Consider the following 16936-nt stretch of genomic DNA (forward strand, 5'->3'; position numbering starts at 1 on the left):
GTCTGTCTTGTGCTATTTAGAGTCTGCTACAAGTTCATTGAAAAGGAACAGAATGGCTGCAAAGGAGAAGTTGGAGGCAGTGTTAAATGTGGCCTTGAGGGTCCCAAGCATCATGCTCTTGGATGTCTTGTACAGATGGGATGTTAGCTCCTTCTTCCAGCAGATCCAAAGGAGTAGCCTCAATAACAATCCCCTTTTCCAGTACAAGTATTTGGCCCTCAACATGCACTATGTGGGTAAGTCTGTACACCTCACAGAGATAATATAGTTTCAAATGAATATTTTGCTGCAAGAATTTTAAAAATGTAATAAAATAACAATAGTATATTTTTGGCTGTAACATCTTTTGGTCTAACTAATAAAATGGTGCTGTTTATCCTAGCAGTACAGAGATCCCTTTCTAGAATCTCCTAGTGAATTATCAGAATGAGGTTTATTGCATAGCCTCAAAAGGATTTGATGCATATCACATGAGTTGGGTGAAATGCTACTAATGCATGGGAAAAACAGAGTACCAGAATGGGGATGGTTTTATCAGGTACTGCTGTGCATCTGACAGATGAACAGGAGAGCGAGGTTGCTTAATTGTGATGTAAAAATGAACGTAGTTGCTTGAAGCTAAATAAAAGACTAGAAAGAGGGAAATAAGTTGCTGCCTCTGAATTATGGCCTACAGCTTGACAAAAGCCAGCTTTCAAACTCTGTTACTTGAACTCAGTACAGATATGGCACTTTGGGTTAAAGTCTTAAGCCTTCAAAATAGTACAGGCACCAACAGTGGATTGGAATGTGTAACAAATCCATGTGCTGCAGACAGAATTTCTAGATAAATGACTCACAACTCAGGGAACTAGAAGTAGAAGCCTGGTCCAAAGCTCTAGCTTTGTTTTTTGGGAGATGAAAGGACCCTGGTTCTTGGACCAACTCTAAAGGGGTGTGTGTGATTGGCTACAGTATGTGGATTAATTAAAGATTGGTTCCCCATTGTTGCATTTGAACTCCTGTGAACCTCAGATGATAACTTTGCGGGGGGAGAAGGGGGGCTGTTCGGTAGGTGTAAGCAAGTGATGTTTATATATTACATTTTTGCCTGATTACAAATGAAAATATGTTCTATGGCCCTTTGTTTGCTGATTTAATGTGATGCTTGTGGAGAATTTCAGGAATATACTTGCTGCTGTTTAATGTAAAACTACCAGTAGTAGTAGTAGTTGCTTTTCAGGGGGAGAGGTGGGTTGGGGTGGGAATAATGGCGTAGTGCCTGCTTGACAATGCCTAAAATAACTACAGGATACTTAATGCATATGGTGGCGCTTGTGCAAAAAAAAAGGTTCACTTGCAACAAATATTTTCAGGAATTTTAGTTCACAAAATCAGTTTGTAATATAAAAGCAGTTGCAGAATAAGTTAATTTTTAGAGAAATATGCTTAATATCATATTTCTGAAACAGCTTTTCTTTATGGTCATTTGCTATAGTATTATTCAGCTGGGTGCCTATTTAAATACTGGAATGATGGCGTCTCACTTTTCTTTCCCTTTTTGCCTTCCCTTCATCCTCCTTCCTTCTTTCTACAGCAATAATTTCACTTCTTACTTTTTAAATATTGAGTCTTTATGCTGTTACTGCTCCGATTTGTAATTGTTGCTCTGGGAGGAATTCTGTGACATGGTTTTTACACAAAGTTGCATTTGTTTAGCTAAAATCGGTTTTGAATCTGGTTTATATTCGTAGAAAACCCTGTGGATACTCTTAAATTGCTATAATTTTGGCTTAAATTGATTTATCTTAAATTGATCCCTTGCTGATTTAAGCTAAATTAGTTTACGCTGGTTAAATCGGTTTGTGTCCACACAGGGTGGTTTTTTTTTGCACTGATTTAGTTAAATCAGTTTAAAAACACACGTTTACCGAAGCCAGGGTAACTTTCTGTAAACCACAGAGGAGGAGGAGGAAAACAAAATCCTTTCCCTTCCAATTGGGGAGAGGACGGAGATTTCAAATCTACTTGGAAAAGATATTTATCAGTGAAGGCTTGATTAGCATAGCAACTTGCTGTAAGCACGTTTTAAAAAAAAATCTTCTTTTAAAATTTTGATATAAAAATGTGTCAATTGGCTAAGCCTCTGGTCACATTTACAGCAGCAAAAACAGGATTTGAAAAAATATTGCTGCCACTTGTTGGCAATATCAGGCAGTCACTGAATTAATTCCCACTGACACAATAGGGCAAAGGCTCAAACAGTCACACCCAATTTCCTGACCTGCACTAGGCACCCCTTATATGCCAATCCACTTCAGGCAAATTTCTGTTACTTTTAATTATCTTAATCATGTTTTATTGTTAAGCTCTCTGCAATATCCCAGTGACATGTGCAGTGCATTTTGTTTAAATAATCATCCCCTTGCATAATTAGGCTACTCCTACTTGGTTCTTTCAATAATGACCCAATTTACCATCATGGAAGTCACAACTATCATGAGCCAAAGGCTCAGTTATGATAAGAGCCTACTTCCATGATAGTGAATTAAGTTACAAACAGTGAACTATGAGATCTCTCTGAAAGAATCCAGCAAGGGAGATAGCTGATTCTCTTCATTGCGGATCGTCAGGATAAAGGAAATTGAGTCCAGTGCTAGTTGGGCTTTTTATTTTCAAACAAATATTTGAAACGGTTGAATGACACTAAATATGTTTGGATAATTAGAATAGGAAGATGTATTGGCATGAATGAGAGTTTGGATAACCACTGAATGTACTGAAGAGTTTATATGGTTATAAAATTGATAGTTTTTTGCATGTCATCATGTCCATGTGTGTATTTGTCAGTATATTTTCTGCATTGTGCAAAGTAACTGACATTACCAAGACAGCAAAATGTACACTTAGTAGCTTGAACTACACAAATGTTGCATGATAATTATATTTGATTGGGAAGCCTTGTCTGATCTTTTTAAAGATAAAGTATGTTGATTCTAGATTTGAGGCTGTCTGCCAAAAGGTTACTTAGCTCATAAATGATCTGATTTGTGGTTCCCTAATCTATTGAACTCTTGCACCAATTCTCTTTTTTGAAGGCGTTCTTTGGTATTGTTTACAAAGAACTTGGTTCCCAGTAAGTGTGTTAAAATTTAAAAAACCAGCACGCTAACACTGCATTGAAGAATTATTTAGTTAACATGGGTAAGAGAGTACAGAAGAAGCTATTCCTGTTGCTATTGTTATTGGCTGGCTGGTAGAGAACACTGATATGGATTTTGGCATTATATCTAGTCTTAGTAGCTAGACGTGTGGATTAATTTCAGCTTTGAGAATTTTTCATGAATTGTGCCTATAGCCATATATAATGCAGGAGATTGTCTTACACGTTCATGGAGATGCTATATGACATTGCACTTCAAGTTCTTTCAGTTTTTCTAACAGAGAAGCTGTCTTTTGAGGGGAGGGTCAGCAGGGGATATATTTGTGTCTGCCAGTTATGAAGAGCCCATCTTGCTGGGTTCTGGTAGGGACTTGTTCCTGGTGGTCCAAGTGGGGTATAAAGGAGAATTAAGGTGAGATATGAGGAAAAAGAATGATTTGTTTCTATTATTTTTACAGGAGTTCAATTAGTGGGATTAGATTCATAGATGTTAAGGCTAGAAGGGACCACTATGATCCTCTAATCTGACTTTCCTGCATTACACGGCTGTAGAATCTCACCCAGTAAATTGTGCATCAAACCCATAATTTCTGGTTGAGCTATTGCACATCTTTTAGAAAGATATCCAGTCTTGATTTGTTTCAGAATAGCAGCCATGTTGTGTGATGGAGAATCTGCCACATAGAATCTGTAAGATTCGATACATCTGTAAGAAAATTGTTCCGATGGTTCATTACCTTCACTGTTAAACATTGGTACCTTATTTTTAAACTGAATTTGTCTAGTTCCATCTTCTAACCATAGGATGTTGTTTTCTGATAGACTAAAGAGTTTATCAGAAACCTCTTCCTCAAGTAGGTTCTTCTAGACTGATAGTCACCTCTCAGCCTTATTTTGGATAAATGAAATAGACTGAGCTTCTTAAGTCTCTCACTGTAAGACCGTCTTCTCAGCAATCTACTCTTGAATTGGGCTGTCATGAGTTAGTCATCTCATTTTAGCATAACTCAGTAGAGCGTGACTGCTATACAGACCAGCAGTTGAGTTTTCCATGCTTGCTGTCACTCCATGTCTGCGCCCGCACGTGATTCAGTCATGAGACACACACATATCTGATGCATATCCTGTGGTTCCTAGTACTACAACTCACTGCCGCAGGGTGTTGTGGGGCAATTTGTCAGTTCCCCTCAGATATTGGAGGCAGAGAGAGTCTAGGCTTGGGAAATTCATTTCTTGGAAAGAATCCAAGCTCCTGTACAGTTACCTCCTGGTCCTTTAAAGTATGGCTCCTTCTGGTCCTGCCAGCCAGTATTGACAGCTGCTGTTTCTTTATGGAGGCAATGTTTTTTTGACGTGGCTCTGCAAAAGCAACCACCAAGAGATACTGTTCTTTCTTGGAGAGAAATATTATGAACTCCTTAACTGACTTTTATGTGCAAAGTTTCCATGCACAACCTAAGCTGTAACAGTTTCAAATAATTATTGGAAATGAGCAAAATATATTTGAAATGTAACCATGCAAAAAAAGAGGAAAAGGTTCATAAACATAATGTGTTGTAACTTGAAGATACAGTTTGAATTGTGTTGATATATCTTCTAAAGGACGCAATAATATGCAGCACATCAAAGACTTTGATGCCTGGTCCTTCAAAGAAGCAGAGGACTATAAATAGAATATATGTATTTGTGGAACAGTGACATGGACACAACTTACTTGTTCGTGGTACACAAACAGAGAAATGCTGAAAGGCAGACGCTGCGCTTCTGTGTATTGGAACAGTGAATGTTCAACTATTTAAGGGTTTTTATCTGTCTGAACCAACAAGTTGTAACAGAGGTCATGCATGGCTAGTTAGTAATGTACATTGTTTTCATTTAGCTGTGTTTAAACGGGTCTCCTTAAGTCTTCTAGTGATTTCTCTTTATTTTTGTAATAAAGTATGTAGTATGTTTGGGACGTGATTGTGGCCCAGCATAGAATGGCGGGGAAGTCAGAGCGAGGATAGAGAGGGGACCCCAAATTGTCTGATTCTGCCAGATCTCCTTCCTTTGGGCTCCTAGGGAATGCAGGGTGCATTTGCTTTTCCATCCTTTCAGGGAGTGTTAGGCAAGGTTACAATTATATGTTTATATATGCAAATATTTTCCAAACTAGTAGGTAGCGGCTATGTGTGCAGAATAGCTACAGGGTTTAGGGCATCATATTTCCTTCCTTTAGAGAAGGTGACACTCATCATAGCAACTCTGATCTTTGCAAACTTATCCATTGTCACTGAAAGTAACGCTATTATTAAGATGGCAACATCCAGTACTTTAATCCCCAAAATGACCTCCTTTAACTCTTATTTGAAGTAGAATGTCCTCTGAAATTAACACTTGTATTCAGAAAAAAAGGAAATGAAATATAGCCCTTCTGATTTGTCTACATTTGCAGTTACTCTCCTCTTCCTTTTAACAAGCCAACCTGTTAGTGAATTGTTTACATTTTTGTTTGTCAGAGGCATCGCAAATGGTAATGATGTTGGTCCGCTTCTGGGAACGAGGCCTCTACTGCAAAAATGTGAATATTGCCGTGTGATGTGTTTTAAAATGTCTATTTTTCAAGCTTCAGAATGGAATTGTAAATAATGAAATGAAAAAGAAACTACTTGATATTTTTCCCCTTTAAAAAATAATTATAGCAAATGCAAAAAAATTAACACTGAAACTCTGGCCTGAATCCATGAGCTGCAACGTTCATCAATAAAGTTGCTGCGGCGATCTTGACTCTGCTTGTTTGCTTGCTGCAGTGCACTGAGGACCATCACTATTTATGGCCTTTAAACCAAGGGTCTCCAAACTCTGTTATGGTCTGTTCTTTCCTTTGATTTGCACTTGAATTTCATTCTCCTCCTTGAGATGTCTGTGGGCTTGTCTTCACTACCAGGGTAAGTCAACCAAAGTTCCACTACTTCAGCTACATGAATAATCTAGTTGGAGTCGATTTAGCTTAGGTAGACTTACCCCGGTGTCTTCACTGAGTTGCATCGACGGGAGACGCTCTCCGGTCAACTTCTCTTACTCTTCTTTGGGAGCTGGAGTACTGGGGTCGACCAGAGAGTGCTCTGCCATCAATTTGGTGGTCTTCACAGGACCCACTAAATCAATCCCTGTTTCAATCTCTCCCCATAGTAAAGACCAGCCCTGAGAGTCTCTTCTCCCATTATTCATTTGGAGTTGTGATCACAAAGGGAAGAATGAGCACAGTACGTTCTACAATATTCCAGCACAACAGGGATGCATTATGGGTGCAGTGACTGCCTTAGCGCTGAACTTTCTTGCCTTTTACAAAATGTACTATAGCCCTGTTCAGCGGTAGCCCTAAAACACTCTGCTACAGTGACTTTCCTGCTCTGTCATCTTTTTCCATCTCTTTGCTCTTAAGAGCTGAAATATGAAAGTGATAAAGGACAGAGCAGATAGTCTTGAAGTAGTTACAGCAAAGGAAAACTGCACACCAAGGTGAAGGGAAAAGCTTGTGAGATTTAGGGTGAATCATGGGCTAAAGTGAAAAGGGAGGGTTTAAAGTGAGACTTGGAGAAGGAGATACTAGTCTTAGGGTGGTACAGTACTGGGCAGCACCACTGAAAGTGCTAAACCCTAATTGGAGGAATTAAGAGAATGAAACTAGAGAGCGTTGCCACCTTTTTGTCACCTCAAGTCCGCAGAGCATTTGAGAAGGAGGAAGGCTTGTTGTTGATTTCTGGTTTGCTACAATTACATTAAACATTGTTTGGATTGGAATGTTTGATACTGAATAAGTAACGAAAACATGTAACAAGTGGCAGTTTTAGTAGGCACCTGCTAATGTGACAGAGTTAAACAACTTTTGAAACAATATAAACAAATTTCCAGCTGAAGTCACCTTCACATCTGTCTTTGGAGGCTGTTAATTGAATTTTGGTAACCTGGTGTGACCCTCTTTTGACCTTAACATTGGCTACAGTAGCACACATCTGCTTAGTTTTTGTATCCCAAAGAGAGCCAAAACTTGTTGCTTGGTCTGTGGGATTTAAGCCAGGCATGCCAAATATTAGGACCCTTCTTCCAGCTAGTTCTTCTTGGGGTGACATAGGACAGTTAAATGCAGGTTCAGCCTTAAGGAATGATGTTGCCCAGCAGTCCTTGTGGTTGCTGTTCATGTGTTTGATGAGGGAGGAGGAGGTGGAGAATAGAGAAGAAGATAAACCTGATAAAATGTGATTTTCTATTTAGCCAAGAAATAGAAGACATGAACATTTGTTTGCTTTATTAATTAGAAGTATGTAGCTCATCTAAAACATCCTAATTGCTGTAAGCAAACGGTTTCAGTGCCTGGCCTCAGGCTCCACTAAATAGCTGTATTTAATTGAACTTAAAGCTCAAAAGAAAAAAAAAATTCAAGGGCTTTGTGGAAATTCAGTGGTATTATAGTCTTGTTCCTGTTTGCAGTAGGGAGTGTAAATTGTGCCTTGAACTTAGAAAAATAGTAATCCTAGATGAACGTCTTAATTTATCACAGCTTTGTGTTTTTATTGCAAGATTACAGAAAATTTTGGAAAATTATAATAAACTGCTCTGCTGTTACAAGTGTATATTTATAGATGTATTTTTTAAAAAAATTGGTGAGAACTGGAGTGTTTTTACATAAACATTTGCCTTAGTTTGGGATTGCACCCTATTAAATATTGAGACATACCACATTGGTAGCTTGTCTTATAGTAGGTCATTGTTATTGAACTACTCATATATATTCTTAGAATATTTATTCAAGAATCTCTGTGCTGTTTCATGCTATAACTATCTTACAACATACTCAAAACATCATAATCAAATCTAGTTAAAAAGGTTGTGACCAAATAGGTCACTTTAAAACAAGTGGCATTTACTACATATCTATGATCTGTGTGATGAGCCCTTCTGAAGATGTTTTGTTCTTAGCTGCTAGGAAATCCTTTGCTCTTGACAGATTTGCTAAATGGATTTCAGTGCCAGTCACTTAAGTTATTAACCTCTGAAATTAGGATCTCTGTGGCAGAGAACTCAAAATGAAGGACAAACTGGACACCATGTGGTGTGCATAGGATTCTTGCTCTCTGTTCCTACGGTCTCGTTGGGGAAATACTAGGGAGTGCCAAACATTAGATACTTATCACTGAATTCCTGAAGAAGCAGGCTTTGCAATGTCTACTTTATTTAGGCATCCTGATAGAAAGATGTGTGAAAAGAAGGACCAACATCTTGTTTCTTGCTTTGAGCTACTCACTAACTAGGCTGTAAGAAAAGGAGGACTTGTGGCACCTTAGAGACTAACAAATTTATTTGAGCATAAGCTTTTGTGAGCTACAGCTCACTTCATCGGATGCATTTGGTGGAAAATACAGAGGGGAGATTTATGTACACACACAGAGAACATGAAACAATGGGTTTTATCATACACACTGTAAGGAGAAAGAAAAGGAGTACTTGTGGCACCTTAGAGACTAACAAATTTATTAGAGCATAAGCTTTCGTGAGCTACAGCTCACTTCATCGGATGCATTTGGACACTTGAACACTTCAGTCTCTCTGGTCACTCGATTACAGACCTAAGAGTGGCTATCCTTCAACAAAAAAGCTTCAAAAACAGACTCCAACAAGAGACTGCTGAATTGGAATTAATTTGCAAATTGGATACAATTAACTTAGGCTTGAATAGAGACTGGAAATGGATGAGTCATTACACAAAAAACTATTTCCCCATGAAGAAAAGCAGTACTTGTGGCACCTTAGAGACTAACAAATTTGTTAGTCTCTAAGGTGCCACAAGTACTGCTTTTCTTTTTGCAAATACAGACTAACACGGCTGCTACTCTGAAACCTATTTCCCCATGTTATTTCTCCCCCCCCACCCCACCCCCCACTGTTCCTCAGATGTTCTTGTTAACTGGTGGAAATAGCCAACCTTGCTTGTCACCATGAAAGGTTTTCCTCCCTCTCCACCCGCTGCTGCTGATGGCTCATCTTAAGTGATCACTCTCCTTACAATGTGTATGATAAAACCCATTGTTTCATGTTCTCTCTGTGTGTATATCAATCTCCCCTCTGTATTTTCCACCAAATGCATCCGATGAAGTGAGCTGTAGCTCACAAAAGCTTATGCTCAAATAAATTTGTTAGTCTCTAAGGTGCCACAAGTCCTCCTTTTCTTTTTGCGAATACAGACTAACACGGCTGCTACTCTGTAACTAGGCTGTGTTCCTGAACAGTAAAGCTGTGTATTCATTGGGAATTTTCCTCAATTCCCACAAATGCTAGACAGCCATTGAAGTAGCTGCAGTGCAAATCCCAGGTGGAGGCAAGGAAAGATGTAATTTGCGCCATTGGAGTGTGCCCTTGCTTGAAACAGTATCAACTGGGAATTTGCCTGAATTGGAGCAGTGTAGAGAAGAACCTACATTTCAGTCTCAAATTGTGGTATTAAGCAGGGATTTCAGATTTGAAAATGAATGGTGAGAGAACTGAAGTAATTTACAAGTTTAATTTTGCTTAACATAAAAATGAAGGTTTTAAATGTATCCTGTGTAATGCATTAGAGTATTTACATTGTTGTAATTTGATGATTTTGTGAATGTGGTGGATATATTCACTGATATTTATTCCCTATAATGAAGGCATTTTGCTTATGCTAGTGCTGAAATGTATCTACACCTAAACATGTGCTCAAGGGAAGAGGGAAGCCTGGACACACACACCTTTCTCTTGTCTTGTTTCAAATCTTGCAATCACTTTGACTTTTGCCAAAATATCATGGGTGGGTTTCACCACTGATATAAGTAGATGCAACTTGACTGAAGTGAATGGAGCTGTATATGCATGTATGCCACCTATGTGTTTTTCCTCTCGTATCCAGATGCATGATTTTTTTTTTTTAATCCTGCAATAAGAGAGTGATATCTAAGAGTTTTAAAAAGACATTAAGTTTCATTTCAACTTCTGATTTCTGCTCCAGGTTACATCTTAAGTGTTGTGCTCCTAACCTTACCTAGACAACACCTGGTTCAGCTCTACCTGTACTTTCTGACTGCACTTCTGCTGTATGCTGGGCACCAGATCTCCAGGTAAGAATGTGTGAAATTTTTCACATGACTTGGTTTTCAAATCTGAAAAACTATGTAATTAATATTTTGCCAGTAGTATCCACACACAGAGGGGAAGGTCTATTTTTTCTTTCATTTAGCTGTCTGGAATATATCCTGTCTTTTGCTTATGTTGAAAAGAAGTTACAGGATTAACACCAATTCTGCTCCATTTCTGTTGCAAGACATGTAGGGCCTGATCTCTTCCATTGACTTCAGTGTTAGATCAGGCCCATAAAGCCTTTATTTTAAAATCCCACATCAGTCTTCCCTAGCCATCACAGGGGGTCTCTCTCCCATCCAGTATGAAAATACCTTGCTTTTGTGATGCACATAATTTCTGTTGGACCAAGAAGAGAGAGTGCCTGCATCTCTTTAAGTTTCACAAATATTTTACTAGGAGAATAAGACAGATCATTCCTTTCAACTTGCTGGTGCCTAGACACAGGAGAAAATGTGGAATAGAGCTATAGAGAGAGATAAGCGTAGAACAATAGCATTGGAAACTTTTAATACTGGAATATGAATTTCTTTATCATAAATTATATTGTCCATTGTTTAACTTTCATAAATCAGTAGTTCTGATTAGAAATCTTACAGTAATAAATAAACACGCCAAATACGAGTGGGTCTAAAATGTAAAGTGAGACACAGTAGAAAGGTCTGAGACGATACAACCAACTGAAGTAAATCTTTCATTTGTTCTTTTGGTGTTGCTGAATATATTTAACCCAAAATAAAAACACTCATTTTGATTAAAGGCTTGGATTGGAGCCTGAAAAACTATCATCTTGTTAGGAGGCTTCACAAAGAAATATCTGAAGTGTGGAATTGGACCTGATCCTTTTGACGCCCAGTGGTGGAAAATATTTGAAAACATCATATTAAACTGATTTGTATAAAATGGTAGGTTTGTTATTTACATGGTAAAATTGTTGTTCCAGCAAATGCTTTGAAACTTTCCTTGATAATGAACAGACTTAACCAAAAGGGAAGTTTAAATAGAGGTTTTGGGGCAATTACAATGAGTTGATGTTGTGGCTGTTAGTTTCCTTTAATGGTGTTCTAAATGTGGGGGAGAGGATTGTGGCCTCATATTGCCTGGATAGGAAGGAGGATGGCTTCCTAATTATTCCCCTGGGAATCCTGAGCTTTTCTAGCTATAGTTTGCAGATGTTTGTCCTAGTATTTTAAAGACTGTATTTACTTATTAGAGAAAGAAGCCTAACTTTGTTTTAAGATCTTGGGTTTAAATCAGAATAAGGATACTAATATGACATCCTAAATGTGCATGCTCTCTTGGGTGTTCATCAAATGCAAGAGGGCTTTTGATCCAGAGGGCATGGAGATAGAAGATTCAGAGTGAGTGCTTTGACTTCTGCAGCCTTGAGCTTTGGTCTTTTAACCTGAAAAAAAGGGAAAGAGTGCATAAACTTCAATTTATATACAGTCTTTGGTATGGCCCCTGTTGGATTTTAATTCTGATTATTTTTTTCACTGTAATTTTTGAATTTTACTATATTAACTTATGAATATTGTTACAAATAGGATTTATGAAAATGTATTGCTGTATTGTTTGAACCATTAGTGTACTGGTACTCAGCTCCACAAATTTATTAGACAATTCCTAATAACGAGTTAATACGCAAGATTTTCATTTAAATGTAATTAGGACTGCAGATTTGCCATGGCATTTTTATATAAAATCATGGAGTAGCCTGGTCCTATGGGGTTGGGCCTGGCTTCCCGCTCTGGGCATTGTGACCTGGTGCACAGAGTTGTGCACAGTGCCCGGCTGCCCCTCCGTTAGGGCAGGTGGGCCAAATCTGAGCAGTGCTGTAACCCTGCTCACTCTATCGCAATGCCTCTCATTCAAATTTGACAGGGCTGCTCCCCTGTCATGATAGAGGGGTGACCAGGCCAAGCCAAGCTGCAACGCTGTGCACTCCAGTTCGCCTCTCTGTCTGGGGGCATTGCCGGCCCAGCCCCTTGGATTTGTCACAGCAGGGAAATCACGCACATGCATATGCACACAAAGCTTGAACAAATGGGAAAATCATGCTATCTGTGACTTTTTCTCCACTGTGACAAACCTGCAACCCTAATTTTTCACTTTCACTAGCACTGCACAGAAAACAGGCTCCGTTTTAAAAATACAATTGGATCAAATCAACAGTCTAGTAGTAGAGAAAAGTCTAGCCACATGAAGAGCCGTGTTGGGGCACTGAGCTTGCTGGCAGGGCTAACCTGTGGCTTACTGACATTCTTGAGCAAATTTACCCATTCCCCTGGAGCAGTACAGTCTGGTTTTGGCGGGAGCTTGGTCCAGTCATCCTTGACGGATGGTAGGTTCCCCACAGCAGCTTATGACAGTAATAATGGGAGGACCACCACTCCTAGCACCCCTCAAAAAGTTTTCAGGTTCGACCAGGGTCTTTCATATTAAAAGTACAGTATGAAGTTGAAGTGTGACTAATGTACAGATATGCTCTGTACTGTACATATTGTCACTTTATTGAGCATCCAGCTTGCTTTTTATATTGTCTAGTAGACTTAATGTACTAAAATTACAAGAAGCAGGTATTTAGACTTATTCTTTCAAATATTCTAACATGGTATTGCTATTTAGTTTTAAATGGTTTGAATAACTTGGTGTTGAATCTACTGCAGTTCATTAGCTAGCATGCTGTTTAAGATGGGTGAGGAAGTAGCACTGGGGAACTACAAACACACATGGTTGACAGTCAACTTAAAATGTGAAACAGGCAGGATTTACTTAGTCAAGAATACCAGCTGATGTTATGTGCAGCCTTTTCGAATTTTTGAATCACTGGGGAACTTCTGTTTCCAGTGCTGCTGTTCCACTTCAGGAATAACTTGTGGTTAAGACACAGGACTAAGAGTCATGACATCTGGGTTTTATTCCTGGCTCTGGTTTCAGATTTCCACTCAGAGTGTCACTCAAGTGATTGCCTGTTTTGTTCATTCCCTCTGAAGCACCTTGTTTTGGCCACTGTTAGAAGACAGGATACTGAGCTAGGTGGACCTTAGGTCTGACCCAGTATGACCATTCTTATGTTCCTATCCAAGCTAACCTGAAAGGCAGATTCACGTGCCCACTCACGAAAAATAGATGCTCCTCTATTTTATACACAGTTACATCAGCCTCTTGCACAAACCATGCTATTATACAATCTTTCACTGGAAATTGTAATGAGTAGTGCTGGAAATTGTGCTTATATTAAAGAAAAGAACCCTGCATCATTTCATACACCTTGTTTCCCTCTTGTGCTGTGGTTCTATTCCATAATTGACAGCATTGAGAATTACAGGGTTCCAGTGGGGGGGGGGAAATAACAAGCAGGAACTATTTGTTATATTGAACTTAATTTGTTTTTCATATGACACAAGACATGAAACCTAGAGTTGTTTTTTGGTGGGCTTGTTTGACATTAATTGAGGAGATGGATTAGCCAAAGTAAATGACAGTGGCATGACACAATTGGGCCAGATAACCGCTGTGTGTTACAACAGTTGACTACAAAGCACCTATGTTAAAAACAGAAGATCCTTTCTTCCATGTGTGAGAATATAAAAGTATGAGTCAAATATAAGCACTATCTGAATTGTCCCTTTGTTTAGAAATATAGCTTATTCCTAAGGCTGTTTTAGTCATGGGTATTTTTAGTAAAAGTCACGGATAGGTCATGGGCAGTAAACAAAAATTCATGGCCCCTGACCTGCCCATGACTTGTACTATATGCCCCTGACTAAATCTTGGGGTGGGGGTGACCTGGGGGCACCACAGGTGCTGGGGAGGACTGACAGACTCCCTACCTGGATCCGCACCTCCCCAAAAGCAGTGGCATCCCCCTTCCTCAGCTTCTAGGTGGAGGTGTTGTCCTGCCCTGAGTGCTGGCTCTGCAGTTCCCATTGGCGGCAAACTGCGGCCAATGGGAATTGCGGAGGCAGTGCCTGCAGGTGGAGGCAATACGCAGATCTGCCTGCCCATGCCTCTGGCTAAGATCTGAGGGATGTTGCTGCTCCCGGGGAATCCCCACCCCGAGGTAAGCGCCGCATAGAGCCCTCACCCGCTCTCATGCCCCAAACCCAGATTCCTGCTGCTGCTGTAGGGGGTGGGGTGTGTGTGCGGTGGCCCTGGACTGCCCAAGCAGCGGATGGCCCGGGAGCTGACCGAGCTGCCCAGGTAGCCCCTGGGTGAGCCGCACCAGCCGCTGCTGAAGTCATGGAGGTCCCAGAAAGTCATGAAATCCATGACCTCTGTGACAGACTCGCAGCCTTAGTTATTCCTAGTTGATTGTGAGTGGCTTTCTTTTTTTAACTTTCCAACCTGGATTGGCTTTAGAGTTGCATTCCCAACAGCAGTAAATCTGGAAATCTGATCTTAGAAAATTAGGACATAAATATAAAGCTAGCACAAATCTTATGAGACATTTCATTTAATAAGAAAATAATTGTTTTTACACTATTCCAGTAGAATGAATGATTCTGAGAAGTAAAAGCTGCAGCTTAATAAAGCTTTAATTGACCAAAATTGAGTGCACACACTCAGTGCTGTCAGCATCTTTGTATGGCACTGCAGCTGTTTGTGGCCTCTTCTGAATATCTGTATCAGAAGATCAATATGCTGGTGCTGCTAATGTAATGTAATAAGAAAATCACTGCTGTGATGTTTCACTAATTTTGGATAAGAAAGTAGGATTCTACTCACCTACAAATACTTTTTTAAAAATTGTGCTACAATTTTATAATTTAGTACTTTACAGATCTGTTACGCTGTCACAATATAAATTATTTTCCTGCAAATGTTGCTGCAGTTGAGCCTGTAGAAAAATGAATGCATCAGATCTCCTTTGAGTATGTGTCAGTGTGGATCTACTGTAGGTGCACATGCACTTGAGATCAGAGTCTCTTGAATAGCAGTGTCTGTCATGGCTATGCCTGCACCCTGTGCCTCTGTTCTCCCCTCTGAGTACATAAAGGGTGTAAGGGTTGCCACCCTTTTTCAGTTCCCTCGTACCACCCACAGCAGTGAGAATGAACCTAGTGAGTGTCTGATGAGCTACTACCTTCAGAGACATTTACATTGTTGTTGTTTTCTTAACCAGGTTTGTTCAAACTTTTTATCTACACGCTCCCAATCCAGGGATGTTCCCAGTAATCCCATCCCCAATCAGTGACACTGTTGAACATTGGTGTGAGGTGCTTTGCACCAACCACCATGCCTCATGGTGGAATCCAAATCCTGCCCATACTGCCATGGGCTGATCCTGATAGGGGATAATAGGGCAGCAGAAAGAAGGCAAAGAGGACTCTGGCACTGACATTTTAGAGCTGGCACTGACATCTTAGACACTGACCACCTCTGTGTTGATGAAATCTTCAGCGCTGACAGCCCCAGCCAACAAAGCCGGCACTTGTTCCCACAGGTAAAGGGACACTGACTTATGCAGCTAGACAGAGCTCAAATATAGCTCCAAAACTGAAGGAAGTGCTGGAAGGGAAACATCTCTCCTTCAAGGACAGAGCTCCTACGTCTTCGGTTAGAACGGGAATGGATCAGGGAACCAGAGACCTGGCACTGCCCTCAATACTGATACCATAATAAAAGCTAGGTAAGGGCCCGAGGTACACTCTGGAGGAATCAGTCTCCTCTCCAGAGACATTTCGAGGACTGAAGAGGTGACCAGTACAGGTAGTATATCACCCCACAGCACCGCCTTTCAAAGAAGAAAAGTATTGCTTCTCACCAGCATTGAGCAGAGAAGAGGAATTGTGTATAACTGGTGTTGGGAAGAGAAGGACAAATGTTCTTTCTAGAATCAATCCTCTAGATTTCTCCTTCATCCTAATGTATTTTAATGCAGATTACTGTCTAAAGAGCCCCATTTCAGCATACTTGGCATGTACTATGATCCCTGAAAATCTGCATTGAGCAAGCAGGGCTGTCGCATATATACAGAAGAGATTTTTGAAGTGTTTGTTTTTACTACTTGAGATTAACTTCTGAATTCCAGAGACCTTTTGCAAATGAGAAGGTGAATTGCAGGATGAAAGCATAACTGTTTATCAAGTCGGGATAGAGCTAGAGTATTTCTCCATGTTTAACTGGCACAAAATTGAATCCCAGGGCATAATTGCATTAAAGCAGTGTGAATTTGTTGGATAACTAGCACCGAGTCACATGCACTTTCTATGTTCAAGTGAAGGGAAGGACTTTCCTCTTTCATTGGATATGGAGATATCTGTTAATAGGTTGCTTTTACTTTGACTGGAGTGACTGCTGTATTGTCCCAATATGTCCTTTTTATTTGGAGGTGCTAAATGTTCATATTCTTTCTGCAGAGGTCCACAGATTACCATGAGTACTTCCGCCTGCTTGGGGGCAGAACCAGACTTGTCAGTCACTGGCAGCAGGGAATGCCCCGCATCCTGAAGTTTCCTCCAGGTTTTTTTCTGCCTCCCCAGCAGCTAGTGGCTCAGCCAGTCCACCTCGCAGCAGAGCTTCTCCAAAGGAAATAGCAAACTTTATTTCAAATGTTTAGGCTAGCAGTTTGGTTTAATTATGTGTTTAGTTTCCAGTTGTATCCCAGGGCTGTTTTGGATTTTTAAGAAGACTGTCCTCTCAGCTCTGCTC

General features: G+C 40.0%; 1 protein-coding gene across 2 annotated transcripts in view; it reads left to right on the top strand.

Moving 5' to 3' along the window:
- RNF145 (ring finger protein 145) overlaps positions 1 to 16936 on the top strand; it is a 62326-nt gene that overhangs the window by 14373 nt on the left and 31017 nt on the right. The window contains exons 2-3 of one of the 2 annotated variants that reach the window (XM_038412235.2): positions 21 to 236; positions 10152 to 10260. In XM_038412235.2, coding sequence (XP_038268163.1) covers positions 53 to 236; positions 10152 to 10260 — 293 coding nt within the window. In that variant the 5' untranslated portion in view covers positions 21 to 52. Of the gene's footprint in view, positions 1 to 20; positions 237 to 10151; positions 10261 to 11066; positions 11185 to 16936 lie in introns of those variants that run through there. The other variant, XM_038412237.2, reaches the window with a different exon arrangement.

The sequence above is a fragment of the Dermochelys coriacea genome, chromosome 8, assembly GCF_009764565.3.
Source record: "Dermochelys coriacea isolate rDerCor1 chromosome 8, rDerCor1.pri.v4, whole genome shotgun sequence".
Lineage (NCBI taxonomy): Eukaryota > Metazoa > Chordata > Testudines > Dermochelyidae > Dermochelys > Dermochelys coriacea.